The 25,276-nt window shown below is 44.5% G+C and overlaps 2 protein-coding genes across 8 annotated transcripts in view; one reads left to right on the top strand and one right to left on the bottom strand.

Annotated features, from left to right (window-relative positions):
* Positions 1–6,946, top strand: part of srebf1 (sterol regulatory element binding transcription factor 1) — a 46,012-nt gene extending 39,066 nt beyond the window's left edge. For 3 of the 4 annotated variants that reach the window (XM_078417851.1, XM_078417852.1, XM_078417854.1), the window contains 4 exons: positions 761–923; positions 3,268–3,453; positions 5,633–5,747; positions 6,391–6,946. In XM_078417851.1, coding sequence (XP_078273977.1) covers positions 761–923; positions 3,268–3,453; positions 5,633–5,747; positions 6,391–6,611 — 685 coding nt within the window. In that variant the 3' untranslated portion in view covers positions 6,612–6,946. Of the gene's footprint in view, positions 1–159; positions 204–760; positions 924–3,267; positions 3,454–5,632; positions 5,748–6,390 lie in introns of those variants that run through there. The other variant, XM_078417853.1, reaches the window with a different exon arrangement.
* An 899-nt stretch (positions 6,947–7,845) lies between these two features.
* The window catches only part of rai1 (retinoic acid induced 1), a 40,754-nt gene continuing 23,323 nt past the window's right edge, over positions 7,846–25,276 (bottom strand). For 3 of the 4 annotated variants that reach the window (XM_078417843.1, XM_078417842.1, XM_078417845.1), the window contains exons 2-5: positions 15,904–21,239; positions 11,581–11,674; positions 10,264–10,313; positions 7,846–8,883 (exon numbers count right to left, since the gene is read on the bottom strand). In XM_078417843.1, coding sequence (XP_078273969.1) covers positions 8,860–8,883; positions 10,264–10,313; positions 11,581–11,674; positions 15,904–21,213 — 5,478 coding nt within the window. In that variant the 5' untranslated portion in view covers positions 21,214–21,239 and the 3' untranslated portion in view covers positions 7,846–8,859. Of the gene's footprint in view, positions 8,884–10,263; positions 10,314–11,580; positions 11,675–15,903; positions 21,240–22,248; positions 22,385–25,276 lie in introns of those variants that run through there. The other variant, XM_078417844.1, reaches the window with a different exon arrangement.

The raw sequence follows: 25,276 nt of genomic DNA, 5'->3' as shown, positions 1-25,276 counted from the left end.
AGCATCTGCAGTTCTTTCCTACACATGGTTCACATGCGTTTTAGTTAGGCTTTTGACAAGGTCCCACATGGTTGATCGGTCATGAAGCCTGGGGCACACGGGATCCAAGGCATGTTGGCAAATTCCAAAATCTGAGGGGTATGTTTATTTCGCACACAGGTGAATGTCGAGAATGAACTGCCGGAGGAGGTGATGTTTAAAAGGTGATTCAACAGTACTTACGATAAGAAAGGAATTGAGGGATATGGGCCTAATGTGGTCATATGGCATTAGTGTAGATAGGCATAACCATCCGTTTGGGCAAGGTGGGTCGAAAGGACTAATTTCTGTGTTGTACATTTTTATGAATCTTCAAATCTACACTCCTGACTTGTGCTTTGTAGATGTTTATTGGGAGTTCAGAAGTGCGTTGCTCCCCACAGAATACCCAGGATTTGACATGCTTTCATTTGAGCTTGACCGGAAATCGGTAATTGTAATTGTGTAGACTTCTGTCATTTGGTGAAAAAGACCTTCAGAGGCATTTTTGGTTCAGAAATTAGGACAAGGGTGATAAATAGATGGAATAATGGCCACTGGGTAAAGGTAGTTCTTTGATTGCAAGCATTTCCCATTTAATAATGAGTGGCATCGGATTATTTAGTTATAAGTTTGAATCTTGTTCAAGGTAAAGAATTGAGCTACCCATACCAGATGAAAAGCTAAATGAAAAGTTGTTGTTTTACTTCCATCCTGATTTTTAAATGCTAACTTCTTGCAGGAGCCAATTGCCAAGGGCCGCGCTGTTTGCATTCAAGGCTGTACGTGCAATATTGGGTAAACAGGATGGCAACCAGATGAGCTTCTTGCACTGTGAGAAGGCCAGTGGGTACCTGAGGGACAGTCTCAATATGGCATCCTCCACCAGCAACACTGTTGATAAGGTATGCAGGGAAGGGAACCTCATGTGACAAATGGTTCAATGCAATAAAAGTAGAAAAAATACTGGGTATATTCTGATTCTTTATCATGATGAACAGAATGTTTATAATGGAAGTTGGAGAAACCTTGATGAAAGCTCCCCCTATATCCTATTAGCAATATGTTGTCACTAGTTCTATCTCTAATTATTCTATTTGTCCCCCAAAATTAAAATGATCTGCTTTACCAATTGAATAAATAATGAACATTTTTCTTTTTATGATATATTGGGGGTTGTGAGGAGTGAAATTTACTTACTTTTATTCCTGAATGCAAAAGATGCTGGCAGGCTGACTGCCAAGTGATATCGGAGATTATTCAAGTGTGACTCAGCCTTGTAATCGTCCCTGCTCCCTGCTGGGAGGCATTGCAGCCTCTGCTCATCACCTTTCAATTTAGGTCTTTAAACAGCTTGCAGTTGTCATTAAGAGGTGAACGCTCCTTGTGTATTGATGAGTTTAGGGAGGAAAGTGTTAAAGAGTGTTTAGTGCGGGGTGGAAAATACAACTGCTCTAGTGTTTGCGTCCTTTTAATTTTTTTTTATATGCCTTTGCTGAATGACGAAAGTAGATTTTTTTTCTTGCAAAGAGATGGAAAGAGGACATTCCTTGGGAGATGGATTGATGGGGATATAAATTCAAATTTTATGGGAGATGTCAGGATGTTGGTGGTGGTGGTGCCACATATCCCAGTCCAGCCCATATTTCTGCTCCGTGCTTTTTAAAGGAATATCCGGCAAGTCTTGCTGCTTTCAAAAACATCAAGGGTTCCAGTTCTCCATTGCTCAGCAGGTGCCTGCCATTTTGCTTACCATTCTTCTATCCACTATTTTCTGCCCTTCCTCACTTTAATCTTAATCGTGACCACTCAGGTCTGTGGGTCAGCATCTTTGCTCTAGTTAAATGTTGCTTTGGGTCAATGGAAGGATTCTAGTATAGATTTGAAAGGTCTAGCATAGATGAAGAGAAGTACATGTGTGGGGGGTGAGGAAGATAGGCAGTTCTGACATTTCCTGAAATCTAACGAAAATTGAATTATATGTTCTTCAGCAGTTGGGCGACTTATTCAGGTAGTTACCCACTGTACCACATTTATTTTTCTACTGAAAATACTGGTTTATTTAAATGTTTGTTTCTACAGGTTCATTAGCTCTCTTGATGTGTAGTTCATGGCCACAATCCAGATGTGAGGAAAGGTAGTAGGCATCCACAGAATATTACACATCCACATTCATAGACCAAGCATCACAGCACACCCTCATCCTGTCTTACTTGTATGTATAACCAGAAGAGATCAATGGAGGTGATCTGCAACTGGAGTTGAAGATCACTGAAGCAGAAGGTAGCACAGCGGTGCCATCACAGCTGAAATTGGCTGACAATTCAAAGCATGGAGCAACCCTGGGACATTCAGAACCTTCAGTATTTTATTCTTTCTTGCCTCACCGCCCCCACTCTATTGGATAAATGGCTGCAGCTGTGGTGCATTGTAGTTGCATTGCATGTGTTCTCGAAGTGCAATGCACCTGCAATGCAATACAGAGCCAGACCCCAACACCAGTTCTACACACTGACTGAGAAGGAAAAGCCGCATATCTGAAAATCGGAGCTGACCATAGCTCTGTGAATGGTGCATTGTTTGAATAGTACGTTTCTGCAATTTTTAATCTCTTCCATTTCTTGTCTAATTCTCAGTTTGTATGTATTTGCGTCACTGTGATGTTTCTATTTTTAAACAATCTGTGGCCTATCTCCTTTTTATTTCCCTGTTGTTTGATAACCGAAATAGAAACCAACTACGATCCCCTCATTATGGCGATTTTGGAAATGGAAATTCGTTCTTGGAGAATTTGCAACCTTTTATCCAAACATTTGAGAATGCAGAATAAAATTCACACATTGATGTGAAAAAGTACATGAATAAGCACATTTTTTCTCATTATTTGATGCATTCACAGATCACAACGTTTTGCGTTATGGAAAGTTATGATACAGACCATTTTCTAGGAATGTAACTGCTCTGTAACCTGGGGATTGGTTGCCTTAACGGGGAGAATCGTAGCTGCAAACTGGAAATCGTGGCACCCTAATGAGTGCCCAGCTCAGTAACATGCCTGTGGAACTAGGGTCATACTGAAAATAGCCACATTAAAGTGGTCTGAAGTAGGTTTTGAGTAAAGTTTAAAAAGATAAATCTGAGCAAACATAGTAATATAAAAACTTGCAAAGTAATTAGTGCTAATTCCATTGGTTCATTTAACCACCAGAAGAGAGGTTGTGTGTCTGAGGTTGTCTGTTATCTTTCCAGGCAGTGCAGCTGTTGCTGTGTGATCTCTTGCTCGTCTCCAGGACCAGTGTATGGCAGCAACTGTTCAATGGGAGCCAGCCCATGAGTGGCATGCATCATGCATCCCCACTAGAACTCAGAGGCTTTCAGCAGGACCTTAGCAGTCTCAGGAAGTTATCTCAGACTTTCAAACCTGCCCTCCGTAGGGTAAGTAAATTGTGACATGGTGATGGTACGAGGGTTGAGGAGCACCAGTGCAGCTGGTGGAACTGGAACACTTATTTTGGGGGGAATACCACAATTAAAATAAAATAGTTGCTAATTCAATAGTGATCTCTAGATTGCGAACAGTGTCATCTGATTGAATTCTTGATCTTGGCCCATGATAGAGGGGAGAAAGACTAATAGTGCTCAAATACTGCAAATGGAAGAAAAGACCATGAAAGATCCTTAGAACCTCATTTCAGAGCTCTCACTTGAGCATCAATAATTTGTGAAATAACCAATGAATGGTGAATATAACCTCAACAGAACAAAGTTTGCCATGTCAATGGTGCCATCTTTTGGATCAGCAGTTACATTTTGGTTCATCTGTTCAAATGGATTTCTATGATGTACCTTTGATTGAAAAGGAGTGTTAATCTCCCAGTCTCTCCTTCAGCAAACATCATCAGAAACAAATATAATGGTGCCTTGGAGCTCACAATGTGTTCCCAGGAACATGAAGGGCAGTGAAAACGGCATGTGAAGGGATCATGCCGTGTGCCCTTCACACGGCATGTGAAGGGATTTATATCAAGATTATAAAATCTTACAATATAGGGACCTATGGCTTGGTAGGGAGTAGCTTAGTACTAGAGATAGGGCAGTGCTAGATGTAACCCAAGTGAATCTTAAACCTTTGAGAGTGTAGAGTGTCGGAGGATGCTATAAAAAAGAAATTGAGGTCATAATGGGACCAAAAAATCTCACCAGCTGAGATTAAGCAAAATATCAAGACTTTTCATAAGTAAAAGTTCGGGTCTCGACCAAAAATGTCACCTATTCTTTTTCCCCAGAGATGCTGTTGACCCATTGAGTTACTCCAACAATTTGTGTCTATCTTTGGTTTAAACCAGCATCTGCAGTTCCTTCCTACACATTAGGACATTGGAGATCCACATTACATGGGTAGTAATATAATAGATGCTACATTTAGGTTGAGCAAACTCATTTAACAATAATAGTTTGGAGAATTAATATTTGGAGTGTCTAAGATGTTTTACTCAATCAATATATTGAGCAACCAATGAGGGTATGGACCATTTTACTGTACTATTGTGCAATGATAAAGATTTAATTAATAATTGTAGATACAGGGCTTTCAGGGAAGAGTGATCATGGTGTCACAAAGTGCTGCAACTCAGCAGGTCAGCAGCATCTCTGGAGAACATGGATAGACAATATTTCGGTCAGGGCCTTCAGTTTGAAAAAAGGTCTCAACCCGAAATGTCTCCTATCCATGTTCTCCAGAGATATTGACTGACCCACTGTGGTACTCCAGTATTTTGTGCTCTATGAAAGATTCCAGTTTGTGCAGGTCCTTGTGTCTTCTGGATCATGGTATAGAATTTTGTTTAGCAATTGCTAACTTGTAAAACATCTTTGTCATCAAATTCATATTTCCTTAAGACAAGATCTCTAGAGGCAAAGTAGCCTAACAACAGCTAATAAGAGAAGTTATAGATAATATTGAATGAAAGGCTAACAGCTTGAGGACTAGGAAAACATCAAATTTCACTAGAAGGGGACCCAAAAAATTGATGGGGAAAGGGAAAGTAGAATGCAAAAGTAATTTAACAAGAAACAAATCTACAGATGAGGAAAAGGCTAGCAAATAATGAATGCACATTTCTTATAGATTGGGGCAGAAGAAATTAATTTGGGGAATAAGGAAATGGCAGAGAAATAAAACAGATATTTTGTGTGTGACACAGTGGAGGAGACGCAGATCTCCTGGAAACAGTGGAGAACAACAGGTTGAGTGAATGAGGAGCTAAAAACTTAATGGGAACGAAAGCCAATAAAGGGCTAAATATTCTCCAGATTACCAGGAGTAACTCAATGACAAGTCAAGGCTCGTTGTCTTTCACCAGAGAAGATCGAATTTAAAAATATCAACTGAATATATCAGCACGATCTCTGGATTATTGCTTTTTGGGGTAAAGAAGCTGCAAAGTTGAATTTTTTGGAGATGTGAAATGTGGAAATCAGAGCTGGCATAGCGAGTTTTAACATCAATGCAGTGATGGTTTGGGTAGGAGGAATGAGATAGTGAGGCTTAAAGGGGAAGATTTATTAGTGTACAAAAGTTGCAATTTAATGTCTTAGTTTATTTATTTTTCAGGTATTCCTGCATGAAGCAACAGCCAGGTTAATGGCAGGAGCCAGTCCAACCCGGACTCACCAACTGTTAGACCGCAGTCTCAGGAGGCGGGTCACAAACCCAATGCCCAAAGGTGGTGAGTAGCTATATTTAGGTAACAGACATATTGCAATAGTCTATGAATCCTGGTTGTTAGACACTGCTATTAAACAGCCAGGGTTGAATCCTTTGATGTGCAGAAATCATAAATACATCTTAGTTCTGAGCATTTTCTTGTTACAAAGATAGATTGGATGCAAACTTGGGTTTTTGTTTGAGGTCAAGTCCTTGTTCACTTGTTTACCTGGAGCTTCCAGTATTCTGAGAAGTTCTGTGCAATGACATTGAGAGTGCTCATTCTGGTTTGGGCCTGTGTAGTTTGTTGACCTGTTTGGTGTTTCCCTGAACCTTGGTAAGAGCAGTTTGTAATCCTGCAATACTTTGCTCAAATGGCTGCTTTCAATGGAAAACTCTGCTGAACACTCTGATCAGCAGGCAGCTGACCTGTGATAGACAACATGATCACACCAGTGATTGGTAATAGGATGCCTAGGTGGGCTAACATCCTCTGCTCTATCCCAGAGGTATTGAGGTTGGTATGCCAGTTACACCAACTGATTCAACCTACAATGGAAATGGAAGATGAGATCCCTCCACAGCCACACTGATGCCTCATCAAAGGATGCTTGACTTTCATTCCCTTCTGACCATTTTTTTTCTTCTATTTTGTGTGTTGGAAGGAGAGACTGAGACGCATCCTGGCAGGCGTGAACATGCTGAAGCACTCCTACTAGCGTGCCGCTATCTTCCACCAAGCTTCCTGTCTGCACCGGGCCAGCGAGTTGGCATGCTGGCAGAAGCAGCCCACACACTAGAAAAGATTGGTGACAAAAGGACTCTTCATGACTGTCAGCAGATGATCATGAAACTGGGCAGCGGCACCACAGTCACCACAAGTTGAACTGGTGGTAACTTTTAAAGGGAGGTCCCACCTATATGCTGAAAAAGCTGTGACTGTATAGTGTATATGCCCCCGATGAAACAGTACTGCCCTTTTAACTTCTTATTAAAATAATGACTTGGTAAAATAAAAATCATATTTTCATAGGTTAAAAGTGTACATAAAATATTTATAATTTTTTTAAGTCAAAAGTTGGGATGCAGCAAAATCATTTTTGTAGAATTAAAAGCACTTCTCTAGAAGCTTAGCTTCCCGTGTAATACTACACCAATGACAAGGCCTTTCTGGGCTGTATTCTGTGCAATATGCTTTTATATAATTAAAATAACCGAAATGAAAGAATGCAATGCAGTTGTCTTTTGTTCACACTAAATTGTTTGCATATACCAGTATAATTTCAGAACAATTTTTTTTTCCTTTTTCCTTTTTCCTTTTTTTCCCTTTGTTTGGTAGATTGGAAAGACAGGGTACTTCAAGAATAATTTCTCCCTGCCCTCTGTGCCACAAAAGATTTGAATGAGTGATTGTACTGAGGGAATCTAGATAATTGTAACTGCATTATTTTCAACAAGGCATTAACCTGAGATTCTGACCAGGCAGCGTCAGGGACGCAAAGAGAAGATGGTTACAACATTAGTCTCCTCACCTGTGCTGTTTGGTGGTGGAAGTGGATTCTCGCAACATTTAAGTATTTGGGCTAGCTTTTGAATTGCCAAGACATTAGCCAAATGCTCGTAAGTGGAATTAGTATAGATGGGAACTTGGTTGGAATGCAAGTGGTGGGCTATGGAGCCTGCTTCTGTGCTGTGATACGATGATTAATGGGAGCAAACATTACCACTCTGCCCTTGACTCCTTCCACCAGATCATATCCAATTCTATTTATGTAGGAAAGAACTGCAAATGCTGGTTTAAATTGAAGATAGACAGCATTTGCAGTTCTTGAAGAAAGGTCGCACCGTTCCTTCTCCCCAGAGATGCTGCCTGTCCCGCTCAGTTACTCCAGCATTTTGTGTCCAATTCTATTTTTGTTTATGCTTCCTAACTGCTTAATAAAAGTCAGTTTCAGATATAATTAGCCCCCCCCCCCCCTCGCATCTGCATCACTTTGAAAAAGGAGATTCTAGATAATGCAACCAAGAATGTTTCCTGTTCTGCACCACTCCTTAAACCAGCAATTCCACAAAATCCAGGAGAAATGTAATTACAAAGACCCATTCAATTATCCCTATGGGCCAGATTGCTTCCTGCAGCTTTTTATTCCTAAAAATTGGCATTGCATTACATGTACAGTACATTACACATTGAAAGAAAGCTTAAGAGTTATGGATCAGTTCTCAGTAGGTATCAAACCGTCCAGACATAACCGGCGCCATGAATTTTTAATAATCATCGTCACAATGGTAGCATGAATAATTTTAGGAAGAATATTTCCACCTGTTCCAAACATGACATATTGGGAATGTTTCCATAACAGTGCCTGTTGGCCTCCTTTGCCTTTAAAAAAAAACTTTTAAAAATTAACTTTAGAAATCAATAAACAAACACTGCAAAGTGTGATAAAGGGAACACTTGCGCCTTGTGAATCATACTGTTAATCTCCCGTGGTACTTCACTTGGAAGGCCCATGAATATCACCGTTTTACTGTATAAAATAACCACTGAGCTGAACTTTAAAAAACATAGTGAGGCAATCAGCTGTGTCCTTGTTTCAAAATGTATTTCATTACCAACTTTAACAAATTAGACTATGCTCATTCATGAAGCTTTTTTTTAAAATCATTTAATAGCAGACTGCAGATTAGTATTGTTCCGAACTCCTCTCACATTTCCTTGCAAGATTCCCTGGATCCCACTTCATTAGATTATCTGCACAGCAACATTAAGACAACTGACAATTTGGAGTTTCTTTAAGTGCTGGCACAGGCACCTTTCTGTTCAGAGAAACTCAAAACTGTTTATTTATCTACCCACTGACCCTCATTTCCCAACCCACCCTTATCCCCATCGCCCCTGGAGAAAAATACAGCAAGGATTCAATGGAGGAGAACGTACATTGACTAAGAGTGTCAACCTATTGGTATCCTCTTGGTATTTTGGGATAGGTGATGTTGCTTTCGGATGTTTCATTCTTCCATCCTATTAACTGCACTGTTTCACGATACATTCATTCACTTGTCAGGTTGCAGTCTGTTTTAACACCTACTTATGGGATAACGTCACTTGGCACAGTGGAGCTTTCCTGGTGTTATAGTGTTTTAGACAATATGCTCTAAAAGGAGAAAGTAATACGAAATTAGAATTTTTATTAAAATAATATATACAGGAATATTGGACGTTATATACAAGAGCATTATATCTTTAAGTATGTAATATCTTAATTAAAGTTAGAACATGGTTTTGTATTCCATTAATGTACGAAGGTAGCAAACTGAACTGATCCTACTGCTTTATTGGAAGGTTTACAGGGAGTTCTGTGTCTTAACCAACATTTAATTTTAAACTAACTACATTATTAGGTTGCAGTCTGTTATAACACCTACATGTGGGGTTACTCTCACTTAGAACAATACATCCCCAGGTACTTTCCCTGGCAACTGCACCCGCCTCCTTACACTTCCTCCCTCGCCTCCATCCAGGGACCCCGGCAGCCCTTCCCGGTGAAACAAAGGTCCAGCTGCACTTCTTCAAACTTTGTCTACTGCATTTGGTTCTCCTGATGTGGCCTCTTTTACATTGGTGAGATCAAGCATAGACTTGGTGACTGTTTTGCCAAAAACCTGTGCGTAGACTGCCAAGGTCTGCTGGTTCTCCTGGCTGCTAACCTTTTCAATTCTTCCATTTCCACACTTGCCTTTCTGTCATTGGCCTCCTCCGTTGCCACGTTGAGGCTACATGCACACTCGCCTTGTATTTCACTTGGGCAGCTTACAACCCAAAAGAATGAGCATTCACCACTAACTCCCACCCTCCAAGTCACCTTTCTCCTCCTTTGTACACTAATCTCCCATCCCAGAGTCCCTCATTTCTTTGCTGTCTCCCCTTTCCTCACATAGCCTTTCCATTCCTTCCGCAAATGCGACCACACCTGCTGAGTTCCTCCGTCACTTTGACTTTTGCTCAAGATTCCAACTCTGCAGTTCCTTGTAACCCTAAAACATTTTACCTGATCATTAATTGCTATTTATGAATCCTTGCTTTGCAGAAATTAGCTGGTATATTTCCCTCCATTACAATTGTTGTGTTTAAAATTAAAGCTTGATCAGAAGCTCCTGAGACTTGCTAGAATGAAAAATTAATATGTGGTTACCAACGATAAAGTTACAAGATTAACGGTTGCAAATTGTAATCACCTCTGCAAATTTGGTTCTGATGTTTGTCTCACCACACTTGGCATTGCATTGGGCCTTTGGGAGAGAGGGAACAACAGTTTTATATTTTAAAGTGGCAGGGATCCTTAAAATAAACGCAACAGTAATATTAAATTATAGAAGGGTAATTCTCATATTCTGTCCTGCCTGTCTGTTTCTGTCCTGCAGTTTGGAATGATAGTGGCCTTATGTTTATATTGTAATCTTCACTCTGAAGAAAAAGCTGAAAGTGAGGTATGCTGCTTTTGAACCAAGGCGCCCCACAAACATTTCTTTCTTACCTTGTGCTTCGAGCACTTCATTGAAAAATTCTCCTCGCTTAATTGGCAACCTGCAGGGAGACGGGATGTGTGAAAACACAAGAGAGCAGTAATTAGCACAGGTCTATTTAGTATTTATAAAGAGACAACATGAGGAAACATTTTTGGGGTACAATGTAAACTGTGCCTCAGTCAGTGTTAACTGTCACAGTCAGGTGGTGTAGATTCAACCACGCTCCAGGAACTCATGCAATGCATTAGCCTGAAATCCAATGCAGTACAGTGCAGCATACTTCGATGAGATGTTAAGCCCTCTGCCATGAACTGAGAGAAAAGGAAAATAAAAAATCGCATGACATTTTGTCAAAAGAGCAGCAGGAGTTTTCTGGTTTTCCAATATTTACTCCTCAACCTATTTGACAAATGTGGTCATTATTACACTGCTGTTGGTAGAGCTTTTATATGGAATGATCGATTCTTGCCATTGCTTTGTTACAAATAACTTCAAGTCATTAATTTGTAAAAATGTTGGTATATCTTTAGGTTGTGAAAGTTGCTATACAAGTATAAATTATTTTTATAATTTTCTAGCACTATCATGACTTAAACATTAATTTCTTCTGAAATTGTATGGTCCTGCAGATACAGAGAAAATGCATGTGTCTGGTTAATCCATGGAATGCATCATTGAAGTTAGCTACAGTTAGTTAATGATATAAATTTGTACCTCGGACAGAAACTATGAATTTGTAACCTCTATAGATACGGTTAAATGTCACCTTTTAACTTTCAATTATCATATAAAATGGAACCTAATATCAATAGATGCTTACTGTTTCTCAATGAACACAGGAGACCATTCAGCTTGCCTTCCCTGTCTTGACATCTCAAAGCCTTCCTGCTCCCCTCCCGTCGTAAAAGAAAAGTAGTTTTTTCTCCAATACCTATAATTCTTTATGGAAAATTATTATAGAATCTGCTTCCAACATCTTTTTAGGCAACGTATTGTTAATAAAATCCTGCATTACAAACATTTCTTCCCTACCTTTTTCATAAGTGATAGGAGCAGAATTAGGCCAATCGGCCCATCAAATCTACTCCGCCATTCAATCATGGCTGATCTATCTTTCCCTCTTAACCCCATTCTCCTGCCTTATCCCCATAACCTCTGACACCCGTATCTTTACAGTTATCTTTACATTGTTGTTCTCTAGCTACCAACTGTCCTACCAATGAAGTAGTTTCTGTTCACCCATCAAAATCACTTCATTGTAATAAACATCATAATTTAGGAGGAAAACTACATTAACAGTTGCTGTGAATTGCTGGTTTTCTTACCCGACTCAATGGCACAGATATAATGGTATTTCTGATTGCATCCCTTGGTATAGCAGCCAAGAGTGGCCCCTGTCTGCTCACACATAGAGCATCTCTGAGGAGAAAGAAAAAAAGATAAATAAATACCAACACAAAACATTCCAGGATTATCTCAAAATAATCTTTGCATCAAGCAAATGGAACAAAATCTAACTCTTCAAAAACAAAATAATGTACGAAAGCTTGTTTTTTTCAGACTCTAGGAACTCGCCATTCCTTCAACTTCATCCCACCATACCATCTCTGCCTTTTGGTGTCTTGGCCCCAGGTCAGCAAATCCTTCCCTAAATATTTTTGTTTTGCCAGGCCCAATCCTATTCCTCTCCCACCTCGTATAAAACCTGTTCCATGAAAACCATCTTCAAGTTAGCTTTTTTCCTAATATGGGTCTCAATGTCAAATTTCTACTTGATAATAACTCTTTGAAGCATTTGATCTCCGCTCTGTTAATTTGATGATTGCAATTATTCTCACAATAACCAGAATACAACTTCTACAGGTACAGAAGATGGGAATTCCCAAACTCAATTTTGATGAACTTTCTTTATCCAATGAGTGAGTGGCAGGTTCAACAAAATGGGTGCGTCTGGGTTTATGTTTAGGCAATGAGGCTGGTTGAATGGTTGTGTATCAGCGGGAGCATGCTTTGGCGGTGGGAGTCATAATTCATCTAGATTTAGCATTGTGATAGAAAGGATAAAATTAGAGTACAGATTATAATTTAGGGGAAAGACCCATTTTACTGGGATGCAAAGTGACTTAATAAAAGTGAACTGGAAACAGCTACTGGAAAGTAAATCAGTGCCATAGCATTTAGGAAGGAGTTCAGAGTCAAATGTTCTCAAAGTGGTGGTGGATTGGAGGGAGAGGAGAAGTGAAGACTGCTAAAATCTAAAACCCTCAAAGTCAGGGTGCATAGGAAAAGGATAGGGAGAAAGGGAAGCTTGTCAGACAGTTTGATATGGAGAAGGTGAGGAGAATGTGGAAAAGGTAGGGAATTAAAAGCAAAATTAGGAAAATAAAGAGGACACGGGAATCGGAAGGTACTTTATGATTACAGAAAGACTGCAAATATCTAAATACCGGGGCTCTTGGAGAGGAAATTTATGAGGATGAGGAAAGATTGGTTAAGCTGCTGTTACTTTCTTTGAAAAGAGAAAGGCGAGGGAAGATTTTAATTGAGGTACATAAAATAAGGTGCCTACATAAAATAAGAGATCTGAGGTAAAAGCAGAAAATGCTGGAAACACTCTGCATGCAAACACTTGCCTGAGCCATTTAGTGTTTCTAACACTTTGGTTTTATTTCAGATTTCCAACAACAACATTTTGAACTCCCAGTCTGTAAGAGTGATGGAGACAGGATTTCTTAATACATCATTAATAAAAATTAGGGTGCACATTTGAAGAGCCACAACTTAGTTAAGGACCAAGTGCTGAAGGGTGGGATTAGGCTCTGCAGCGTTTTCTTGGCTAATACAGACAAGATGGCCCAAATGGCCTCCTTTGGTGGTAAATCATTTTGATTCTATGAAGTGGAACAAAACCACGGGCTTTCAAGGCAAGGGAATAGGAATACATCATTCTGAAACTGAGAACCTGTTAGGACTTAATGAACTGGCAAAAGGAGAAATATCTTTGCACACACCATTGGTTTGAAGATTTAACACCAAAGTTTAAGACTTATAGAGGACAGATTAGTAAGTTATTACCCTGCTAGTGGGAAGCAAAGTTGCTAAAACTGATAAATAATGGAGGGAAAATATGAACTTGACTCCAAATCTTCAAATAATTTAACTCAGTTTCAGAAATCAAAACTGTACACATGGATACATTTTCGTCCTCTGCCTGAAGAAGAGACCAAAAACCTCGGCTAATTTCCCTCTTTTCCCCATAACCTGCACAATTTATTTTCAAGTATTTTTGAGCTGCACTGTAGGGCAAACTGGTGTTCCCTCACATTTCTTTGTCTTAATGAAAGAGGGATGAGATGTACGAGGATGTTGCCAGGATGTGAGGACCTGAGTTTTGGGAGAGATTGGGCAGGCTAGCACTTTATTTGTTGGAGCGCAGGAGGCTGAGTGGTAATCTTATAGAGGTGTAGAAAATCATAAGGGGAATAGATAGGGTGAGTGCAGTTTTTTTCCCCCAAGGGTAGTGGAATCAAAAACTGGAAGGCAGGTTTAAGGTGAGAGGAGCAAAATTTAATAGGAACCTGAGGAGCTACATTCTCACTCGGAGGCTGATGGGTACATGGACGAGCTACCAGAGGAGTGAGAGAGTTTAAAACTCAGCAGGTCAGGCAGCATCTCAGGAGAGAAGGAATGGGTGACGTTTCGGGTCGAGACCCTTCGTTACTCCAGCATTTTGTGAATAAATACCTTCGAGCTACCAGAGGAGGTAGTTGAAGCAGCTACAGAAATGAGGCAGCATTTAAAAGACCTGGACAGGTACATGGATAGGAAAAGATTAGAAGAACATGGACCAAACACAGGCAAATGGGGCACACTTAAATGGGCCATCATGGACGAGTTGGGCCTCTCTCTGTGCTATATGTCTATAACTGAGATGCTCTGGTGGGATCTGGAATGAACTGGCAGGGTTAGTGGAGGGAGCAGACTCAAATGTAGTGTCCAAAAGAGAGCTGGATGAGTATCTGAATTAAAGGTGAAGACAGAGGTTCAGAGGGGAATTAAAGGTGAAGAGAGAGGTTTAGAGGGTAACTGGAGGTTTTTTTAATCCATAAAATGGTTGCAATCTGGAAGATACCGGACGGTAGAGGCAGATACTCTCACAACATTTGTGAAGTATGCAGTTGAGCACTTAAATTATCAATGGATAGAATGCAACAGACCAAGTGCTGGTAAGTGAGATGAGTAGAGGCAGGCATTTAATCGTCGGCGTGGATATGTTGGGCTGAAGGGCCAGTTTCTGTGTTGTATTATGACTCTTCAGGGAGAGAGGTTCAGGGAGTGGGATTAATTGGATTGCTCTCACACAAAGCAAGTACAGTGGTCCGAATGCCCTTTCCTGCACTCCCCACTCTGTGAAGTGCAGTTGTGTCACTCTGTGCAGATGTTTGGGGGGGATAGACAGAGACTGCGTTCAGGCGAGGGCCTGAACGCAGTCTCTGTCTATCCCCCCCAAACATTACCGCACTGGGATGTCGTTTTTCAGTGGCAATGCTGGAAACCAGTTTCCCTCAAAAATTGATTGTGAATTAGGTAAATTGTGGCCTGGTTAAAGGAAATGCCACATTTTATACAAGGTCGCAGCGTTAATTTCAATGACGGACAGCCCAGAGGCCCGGGGGGGGGGGTTAATCGATGAGACATGCTGCCTTCCTCTCCACATACGCTGCTCCGTCCGCTGGGTTTTGCCGGCGTATTCACTTTATAGAGTTCCGAATGTGTTTTAATAATTTCAGACCAAGCTTCCTGACGGCAGTAACCCGCCCTCGCTGGCCATCCGCGAGTCACGGCTCCAGGCGGTAGAGGGCTCAGCCCGAGCCGGCTACCTGCCTCACAAGGTAGTGGAGGCCAATTCTCTGAATGCATTCAAGAGAGAGCTAGATAGAGCTCTTAAGGATAGCGGTGTCAGGGGGGTATGGGGAGAAGGCAGGAACGGGGTACTGATTGAGAATGATCAGCCATGATCACATTGAATGGTGGTGCTGTCTCGAATGGCCGAATGGCCTCCTCCTGCACCTATTGTCTATTGCCTCCTTTCCGGGTTCAAGTCCGCGCCCGGGCGGTGTTAGCCAGGGACAGTTTATGTAGCATATTTGTTTGACTTGTATTTGGTGGTGGTGGGGTTTTGTTTCGATTTATTTCGTACTGTAAATATTATTGTAAATAATTTATTCGGCTTGTATACACTGGAATTTAGAAGGATGAGAGGAGATCTTATCGAAACGTATACGATTATTAAGGGGTTTGACACGTTAGAAGCAGGAAACGTGTTCCCAATGTTGGGGGAGTCCAGAACAAGGGGCCACAGTTTAAGAATAAAGGGTAGGCCATTTAGAACTGAGATGAGGAAAAACTTTTTCAGTCAGAGAGTTGTGAATCTGTGGAATTCTCTGCCTCAGAAGGCAGTGGAGGCCAATTCTCTGAATGCATTCAAGAGAGAGCTGGATAGAGCTCTTAAGGATAGCGGAGTCAGGGGGTATGGGGAAAAGGGGGTACTGATTGAGAATGATCAGCCATGATCACATTGAATGGCGGTGCTGGCTATTGTCTATTGATTCAATTATTTTTTGTTAAACAAAACCCTATTCGCTCACCATCTCGCTGGCCATTTCCACCGCCTCCAGCAGACCGTAGAGTTTCCCGGCGGCCAGGTACACGCCGCTGGTCCACACAGCACAGGCGCCGTGCAGCCAGCGCTCCTGTGGGTCGATGGGCAGCTCGGGAGGTTGCGACTCCTCTTCCACGCCTGCCCTCCTCCTCACCTTCCTCAGCTCCGTGTCTTCGGTCGTCTTCTCGCAGCAGTAGCAGCTCATCTTCTTGCACTTCTCCCTTGAGCTTGTCCGAAGCGGGCTCTGATCTTCCACCTCGGCTGCCTTCTCCAGATGGGACGGCGCCTCGGCCCTGCTACTGACCGGACTCTCTCTCTCCGAGTCAGCAACTTTAGGTTCGATGCTCAGGCGACTTGGCGTCTCCTTAATCCCATTCTTTATCTCGATTTTCCCCCGGATGTGTTGGTTCTTTGCCACTGGCGGGATGTAGTCCTCTGGATAATAAGGTCCAAACAGGTCTCCGAGTTCCTTGTGGTTCTTGGCCCTGCCACACAAACAGCAGAGCAGATAACCCTGCTTGGCGGAATCCAGCACCACCGGCCCAGGCAACATCGCCGAAGATGTTGGCAGCGTCTTGCTGACTGACAGAGGCGCCTGCGAGGCCGGAGACCTCTTCTTCATCTTCTGGAACCTGGACTGTTCTTCTGACAGCGTGTTGATGATGGTGCAAATGGACGAGACCGCGTTATCCTTCTCGACGCGAACGTAAGGAGAAAAGGCCATGACTTTATTGCCAGCTCTGGGCATTTTGTACGATACGTATTTCAGGCGTATCACCGGTTCCTTGCTTTCGACCATCGGGAGATTCCTTCTTTTCAGCGGCTTCTTCCGCCTGTGGGCAGTTTTCGTGACCTTGGTTCCTTTGAGATGCTTCCTCCTCCTCCTGGCGCCTCGCCCGCCGGGCCTCTTCACTTTGGGATTGCTCTTGGTTTGTTTGGCCTTGTTCCCCGTCGAGTGGCCTCGTCTCTTCGCAGGAGGGAGGCAACATTTGGGAGACGCCTGCCTCTTGGGCACCCCGGCGTCCTGACCACTCTCCAACTCCACACTCGCGCCTGGATCCAAAGTGGAAGCCAACCCCGAGGAGGGGGAAGCGAGCGGAGGGGAACGGTCGAGAGTAGTGATCTGTCCCTCCATCTCCTCGACTGTCGGTGGTTCTCCAGTTTCCCCAGCGCCTGGCTCCTCTGCTGCTTTCACTTCACCCTTCCCGCGGGGGCCGCTCTTCTCCTGCGTTCTACATTCGTGTTCCTCTTTGAGTCTTTTAGAAGCGATAAGGCATTTTTTACTTGTATCTACCGGGGAGGTCCTTTGAGCAGCGTCTTTGGCCGTCGCTTTGTTCTGCTCGGCCGGTGCCGGGTGCGCCTCGCCGATAGCACTTTCACTCAGTTTGTCTTCTTTCAAAGACAGGATCTGATCCAGGGTTAGACAGGGCGCGCTGCTGTCTGAGTAGTTGCTGCAGGCGAATGATTTCGAGTTCGGAGAGGTGATCTTCTGCACAATGGCCTCAAGTTTGAGGCCTCTGCCTTTCCGGGGAGGGAGAACTTTTGTTTTCGGCGGGGTCTTGAAAGAAATACCGGACTGGCAATTGGGATCGGTCTGGGAGGCCCCCTTACTGACGACGTGCTCTGAAGATCCCTCCCGACTGGGACCTTGGCCGGGTCCTCCAGCGCTGGTTGGAGCTGCAAGGTTAATGTCTGAGGAAGGGCCAGGCAGTTGTTTCTGTTTCTCTGTCCGGGTATCACTCGCTTTTACCATCTGATGTTGCCTTTTCGCCGGTATTAACGGAAACGAACAATAACCTTTTCTTTTTAGAGGAGGTGACAGGGAAAACCTTTGATCTTCTGCCCCTTCCAGCCTTGAAGCTGAGTGTCGTGTTTTTAACCTCTCTGTCGCGACCTCTGTCGCGATCAAGTCCAGCGGCTCCTGTCTGCCCGTTGTGAATTGTTTTTGAGACCTCGACACCGACGAGTTGTTTCTGGCGGCGAGACACCGACTGTGAGCCTGATCGCAGTTCTTTCGTTGTTTGGCATCTTTGTGCAGAATCTGCCCCTGTGCCCTTGTCCTGGCCCTGAGGACGGGGTCACGGCCTTTCAGCTGCTGGTCCGGGTGGGCGGTGCAGGCGGAGACCGAGGTGGGGAGATGCGCTCGGACATTGGCGTTAGGAGCTTGCCTGTGGATCAGACACTTGTCCGGGTCGGTGTGTAGCCGCTGCCTGGAGCAACAACACAGCTCCCTCGGGCCGTCCTCTCGCTGAGAACTCATTCTCCTTCTCAGCAGCGTCCGGGATTGGAGGGGCAGTTCAGCGTCCACCAGGACGGTGGAGGAACGGGTGCACATTCTGGTCGGCGGGTTATCCACGGGTTCCGCAGCTGCGAAGCCTTGCTGAGGGAGCTTGCTCCTAGCTCGGTCCCTCTGTGGAACCAGGCACCTTTGTTTGGTGGGCACCATCTTTAGATGCTGCATGTTGTCTTCTCCCCGTGGCGGCGAGTGATCTTTGCCCCTGGACCCTGCTCCTTGCGCCACCCTCGCCGACAGCCTCCGGACCCGCGCACCCCTGCTCGCCGGCTCCGTGGTGGGACCATTTTCTATTTCGGTCAGCGCCGAGCTGATTAAGTCAGAGGAAAGTGCCGGCAGGTCCGGTGTTTCTGCCTCCGCGGGGTCCAGAACCCCTTCCGCTAGTTGGTCCATGTGGCGCCCACACTCTCCCTCAGAGGGCTCTCCCTCGCCAGCCCTGGACTCTGCTACTATAGCTGGTCCCACGTGGATAACGGAGTGCCCGAGCAAGCGGGGACCAACAATTGCACCCATCTTCGCCTCGCCGCTCGCGTTTCCCTCTGCACTCTCGCAGTTCCCCCGAGTGTATGGGGAGACCACCTCCTTGGCGGCGGATCGCGTTGGAGAAACATCGCAGATGACGGATTTTCTTTCAGCTGAAGCAGCAGCAGGGTCTTGCGGGGCAGTGGGATCAATTGGTTCTATCTCTGGCTCCTCGTCTGCCGTCAGTTTGACCATTGATGGCTCCCGGTCATTGGCAAGAAGTCTTAGTTCGGAATTCCTGCCTTCCCCGCCCTCGAGATCTCCCTCGCCCCCTGTTTCCCTCGTCCCTTCCACCTGTGGTGCGAACTGTGGTGGAGCCAAGCCCGTCTCCAGAGGACTCTGCTCCCTGGAGTTGGCGTGTACTTTCTGGAGATACTGGTTCTGAAGGTCACACTGAGAGATGTCGTCCCCCAGCTGCCCCCACTCCCCCGGCTGCTCCCTTCCTCTCTTATCGGGCAAATCGAAAAGATTCAACTTCTCCAGATCCTGCGAGGCACTTGAAATCAGCGAGGAACAGTACTGGCGGTTGCTGCCGGGCAGTGAGGGCACCAGGTCATCTTTGTAATCTGCCATGGGCTGCAGCATGTTTGATGAGCCCGACCTGTTGAGGAAGAGTTGAGATTCGCTGCCACTATCATCCGCAAACCCTCTGGTCATCATTGGACAGTCACTCTTAATCCTACAGTCGTTACAGTCTGAGCCATGAGTTTGGCCCGTGCGTTTCGGATGGATGAGGTGGCCGAAAAAGTTTTCGGCGCTTTCCATATCTAACGGGGAGCACTTGCTTTCCTTGTCCTCCTCCAGATGATTAAATTTAAGTTCTGTTTCCAACCTTTCCTTGAAAGAGTCCTTGAGAATAATGACGCTGGAGGTTTTCGCATCCTCATTTCCGAACAGGCTCGCGTGTCCATCAGTTGCCAACTTCGAGAGGCCCGAGGATGTTGGACAGCTTTCCCCGCAAAACACAGAGTCCTCTGACTTGATCTGGGCCAGCACCTCGCTCGGTGAGGTCCCAGAACAGGCCAGGATACTGTCCAGGTTCTTCCTCAGTGCGTCCAGATTGGCGGCGTGGTTCTGAAAGAAGTGTATCTTCTCCATCTGATCTTCGGAGCTGCTGGAATAGTCTCCTTCCTGCAGGTCGGCTTGAGGCGTGCCATGGGCTTCTTCGCCCGAGTACATGCTTTCCTTGGGACTCCTCAGCTCCTTCAGGAGCTCCGCTTTTTTGGGCAGGCGTTTGGCCATCTTCCGGTGCGGGGCCAGCGTGTTGGAAAGCAAGAGCTGCTGTACAGTCCGGGGGATGTTTTCCACCTGAGAGCTCAGCGCCACCAGGCTGCTGAAAGCACCGTCCGACAGCAACTTCTCGGAATTTTTTTCCTTGAGGAAAACTTTGCAGGCGTCAGCCTGGGTCTTGCTGGAGCCCTGGTTGGTGGAAGTGGCGGCTGCCGGCATTAGGTGAGAAACGTTGGCCTTGTTGATGTCAGGCGCCATGGAGCCCCCCTCGGAGGGCGGCGCAAACTGTAGGGCCTCGGGGTTGGACATCAGCGGAGACGGGGTGGAGCTGTAGGACGGGGATCTGACCACCGTGGAGACGGGAGAGTGGGTGGACGCGGGGCTGAAGGTCTGGTAGAACTGTTCCGGAGATTTCACAGGGGCATCGGGCTGGTAGTACACCTGTGGGGACTGGTTCAGGAGGTGCATCTTGGGCTGGCTGTGGTACTGGAGGTTCTGCTGCTTGACATGAGCTGCCTTATTCTGCTCGTAACCCGCGGCCTTACTGATGGCCGCTTTGTACCCGTAGCCGGCTTGGGCAGGGTAGTCCGGGGCGGCAGGGCTTTGCTGGTCGTAGTGAGGACTCGCGGGCATTTGTGCGAAGCCCTCGTACGAGCGGGATGCGTGGGTGTAATCCTGCACCGCGGGGTAGGCGTTGGGCGAGGACTGAAAGGCCTGGTTGAAATGCGTGGGCCTGGACACATAGGGGGCTTGCTGCATCAGCGGCTTGTGATGAGGCTGCTGCATGAAGTGGGTGTGTTGCAGGTTCTGGGCCGCGCCGCCTGCCATGTGCTGCTGTGGGTAGACGGCCACGCTGGCGGTGGTGGAAGGGACGGAGCCTTTGAAGGAGTCTTGCACATACTGGGATAGGCCTGTTACCGAAGAGGTGGGAGAGCCCCATTTCGAGGGCTGTCCTTCGCTCTGGAACTGCCTGGAGTAGCCTCCGCTCTGATAGTTGGAAGACCTGCCCTGTGTGTGCGAGACGGAGACTTGTTTAGTGCCACTGAAGTAACTGCCTGCGGCGCTGTTCCCGTAACCCTGGTAAGTCTGCTGGTTGTAGTATTCCTTTGAGCCCATCCCATGTGCCTCGTAGGTCTGAGCCACCGCGTTCTGTTGTCTGTAGGTCTCCAGACGGGCGGAGTCGGCCCGCGCCTGCTGCTGGAAGTTTTGCTGGGCGCCCTGGAAGCCGCCCGGGTCTCTGAAGGACTGCATCGCCACTTAGCTCGCCCTACTGAGCCCTGTGGACGGACAAGAGAAGAATTAGACAAGCAAGCTCGAGTAAACAATCATTGTTAGTCCATGAAACAAGCAGACTCTGCCTCGAACTCGCAAATCCTGCTGTTGAACGGCGGGCACTTTGTCTCGGGGACCCCCGGTCAGCATTGTTTTTAATGTACAAAGAGGCTTGTAGTCACCGCTCCTCTCCAGAATATACCACCTCTGAATTATCTTCTATTCAATACAATGATACAAGGACCTCTGAATCTGTACAGTATACACAGTAACCGTCAGTCTCTGCAATAGTGTTCAATGTACATAAGGTGTATAATACGTCTACAATTTCTGCATCTCTGTACAACATACACAGTCTGTGACATACTGCATAATACAAAGGCATTTACAGTCTATATAATACAATATGTACAGGAATCGCTGCAATATTACATATTACATACGGGTCTACACCATGCTGTACAATGTACACAAAATACCCACTGTCGCTGCTATACAGTATAATATACCCAGGCATCAATTGTCTCCAGGATTCAATCTAACAGACACTGCAGGCTGTGCCAATCTGTACACACCTGCAGTCTCTGCTCTTAAATTGAATATACACAAGCTACTGCAGCCTCTGCTATTTTGTCTAACATAGACAGACAGGCATTTGCAGAATTTGAAATTCTGTACGCTGTAAGCACTTGGAGCCTACTATTCTATGTAAAATAGAGAGCCATCTACTGTTTCTGCCTTTCCCTATAGTCTATTCTGTTCTGTTCTGTTCAATGTATACATTTATCTAGTCTCTCCTATTCTGGGCCCAGCAGCCTCTGCTGTTCTCTGTAATACACGTTAAGACCTATGAACCCCACGACAGTGCATAATATATACTATGACCTGCAGTCTCTGTTATTCTCTATGTTGACACATTACTGCTACAGTCATTGCTATTTTCTAGAAATTACACACAGGTTCGGCAAATTGTACTAATAACTATCAGAATCCCCTTATAGATACAAAGAATACCTGTATCTGGTACTGAATGATAACATGTCCCCTGCACCTCTTATGGAGATTGCAGGCATGATTTCTGTTACAATATGATTGCTGGTTCCAGACGTTACAATATCACAATTTGGTGTGCCCAAATTTGTCAAGATTCCTCTCTGTTCCTTGAAACCTGATATCAGGGACACATTGCTGCATTCACTGCCATGTCACTGTGCAGCTGCCTGTGCGCATCATTAGCATTTTAATCTTTCCAATGTATATTAGTATGTGCGCTCAGAGAGAAGGAATCGTGCTGACAGTGATAACCAACCACAGGCGCTGAAGCAGGCAGCTAGGAATAAAGCTTCCCCCCCAGTCACATTTACACCTCGCAGAACAGAGATTTACGGCGGGTTTGAAGGACAATTTGTTTTTATTGTTTTAGATCATATTGTTCTTTTTCAAATAATGTTTCATGTTGATCAGAGTTAAGGGATTTCAGGGTTATGAAAAAAGTAGGAAGTGATGGAACACTGTTGCCAGCATCAAATACTCCAGCAGGATTCAGCAGGTACAACACACAGTAAAGTTTACACTCAGAGAGATATCCTCCACTGTGGGAGATTTTCCTCATCTTCTGGCCTTTATGGGGACACACTTGAATATAGGACAAGAAAATATGTTTATAGTTAAAATGTAACAGGTACACAGTCAACAACTTACAAGGATCCCTCGAGCTGTCACTCGTAGGAATGTAGATTGTGTTCACCTCTGAGTCAGACTGTTCAGTTCCCACTCCATACATTTAATACAAATTCAAGACCCTAGCCGCATGTATTACCTAGGGAGTGTTGGTAGAGATATCAGTCGAGCCTCTGTCTAGTCTCCTGTGGATGCAAATTCAAAGACTAGTAGGGGTTCTTGCTGGTGTCCCCGTTGATATTTATCCCTCAATCCTCATTAAAAATAAATTATCTGGTCATTGCACTTTGCTGATTTGAAGTTTTCTGTGCTCAAAGCCGCAATTCTATCTTTACAACTGTGACTACATATCCCTAAAAAATAGTTAATTGGCTGTAAAGTGCTTTGGTCAAGATAATCAGAAGTTGCTGAACCAATTAGATAGTTTCTACTTTTTCATTCTAAAACTCGTATGCTTTGCTGAATGAGATTGACACCAGAAACTTTCACTTATATAGTACCATTAAAGTTGAAAGATGTTCCTTCACAGAAAAGTAATTGGGCAGAAAATAAATACCAAGCTCTCTTGGACGTCTTGACAGGTCACCATAAGCTTAAATATGTGGGTTATAAGGAGAGACATAAAGAAGAGGAGAGGGGTAAAAAGAGGAGAAAATTGCCATGAGCATTTAGTGTTGATGTCAAGCCTGCCAATGGCAGGGCACCAAATATTATACAAAACTCAGTAACTCAATAGGCAGCACTCTCACCCCTGTGTCAGAAGGTTACTAGTTCAAGTCTCACTCGAGAGACTCAGGTAATGTTACAGTGCAGTAATATGGACACATTTTGCAAGAGATTTTACAAAAACCCCATCAGGCTTCTCGAGTTCATTTAAAATGTGTTAGAATGTTAATTATCTCCTGATTGACTCAGTAAGGCATTCAATTGTAACAAACTGCTGTAAATTGTAGATAGACACAAAGGGATGGAGTAACTCAGCAGGTCAGGCAGCATCTCTGGAGAAAAGTAATAGGTGACGTTTCGGGTCGAGACCCTTCCTCAGACTGAGAGTCAGGGGAGAGAGAAACTAGAGGTATGAAAAGGTATAGAATAAATCAGAGGTGGCACCAATGGCTAAGGAGCCCACAATGGCCCATTTTTGGCTGTGGAGCAGGTGATAACAAAGGGATAAGAACAGTGACACTTGCAGGGCAACCCAGGTGGGCGTGGGACAGAGAGAGGAGTACAAAGGTTACTTGAAATTATAGAAATCAATATTCATACCGCTGGGCTATAAAGCCTCCCAAGCAAAATATGAGGTGATGTTCCTCCAATTTGTGTGTGGCCTTGTGAAAGTGGAGGAGACCCAGGACAGAAAGATAATGGGAATGGGAAGGGGAGTTAAAATGTTTGGCAACCAGGAGATTGTAAATAAGCTGTAAATAATAAAACATGAAAAATAAAATGAACAGACCACCCATTATCAACAACCAAATTGCATTCAGCAACCAAATGTGAAGTCAACCTTTTGAACTGCAATGCTGAATTATGTGTGTAGTAAACATCAAAAGAAGTATACTGCAAGTAGAACTAAACAGTCCCATAATGAATGGATAAGATTCAAGCTTTGCAGTTCGACCAGTATTGAATTCATCAGGCTGATTTGTGCAATGACAAGGCTATCTTATCAGGGTGGCATGAAACAGCTTGTATCTGCATTGGAGTTTAGAAGAATGAGGGATTGCTTTATTCAAACACGGAAGATTCTAATGGGTGACATATTTTCAGGAGTGGGAGACTCCATATCATCATATCATATCATATATCTACAGCCGGAAACAGGCCTTTTCGGCCCTCCAAGTCCGTGCCGCCCAGTGATCCCCGTACATTAACACTAGGGACACCCACTAGGGACAATTTTTACATTTACCCAGCCAATTAACCTACATACCTGTACATCTTTGGAGTGTGGGAGGAAACCGAAGATCTCGGAGAAAACCCACGCAGGTCACGGGGAGAACGTACAAACTCCTTACAGTGCAGCACCCGTAGTCAGGATCGAACCTGAGTCTCCGGCGCTGCATTCGCTGTAAAGCAGCAACTTTACCGCTGCGCTACCGTGCCGCCGTATCTCATATCTCATGAACAAGAGATATAGCTATAAAATAAGGAATGGCCATTTGAAACTCAGGTGCCCAGGGATTTCATTACTCAAAAGGTAATGAATCTCTGGAACTCTGACCTTGCAGGCAGAGGAGGCCAGATCATTGGATATACACCGATCAGCCAAAACATTATGACCTGATGAGCCAAAACATTATGACCACCTGCCTAATATGCTGTTGGTCTTCCATGTGCAGCCCCATACGCAGCAGGGTGT

Source organism: Rhinoraja longicauda, chromosome 21 (genome assembly GCF_053455715.1).
Source record: "Rhinoraja longicauda isolate Sanriku21f chromosome 21, sRhiLon1.1, whole genome shotgun sequence".
Lineage (NCBI taxonomy): Eukaryota > Metazoa > Chordata > Chondrichthyes > Rajiformes > Arhynchobatidae > Rhinoraja > Rhinoraja longicauda.
Note: the sequence above shows the minus strand (reverse complement) of the source record. Positions and strands in the feature narration are given on the sequence as shown.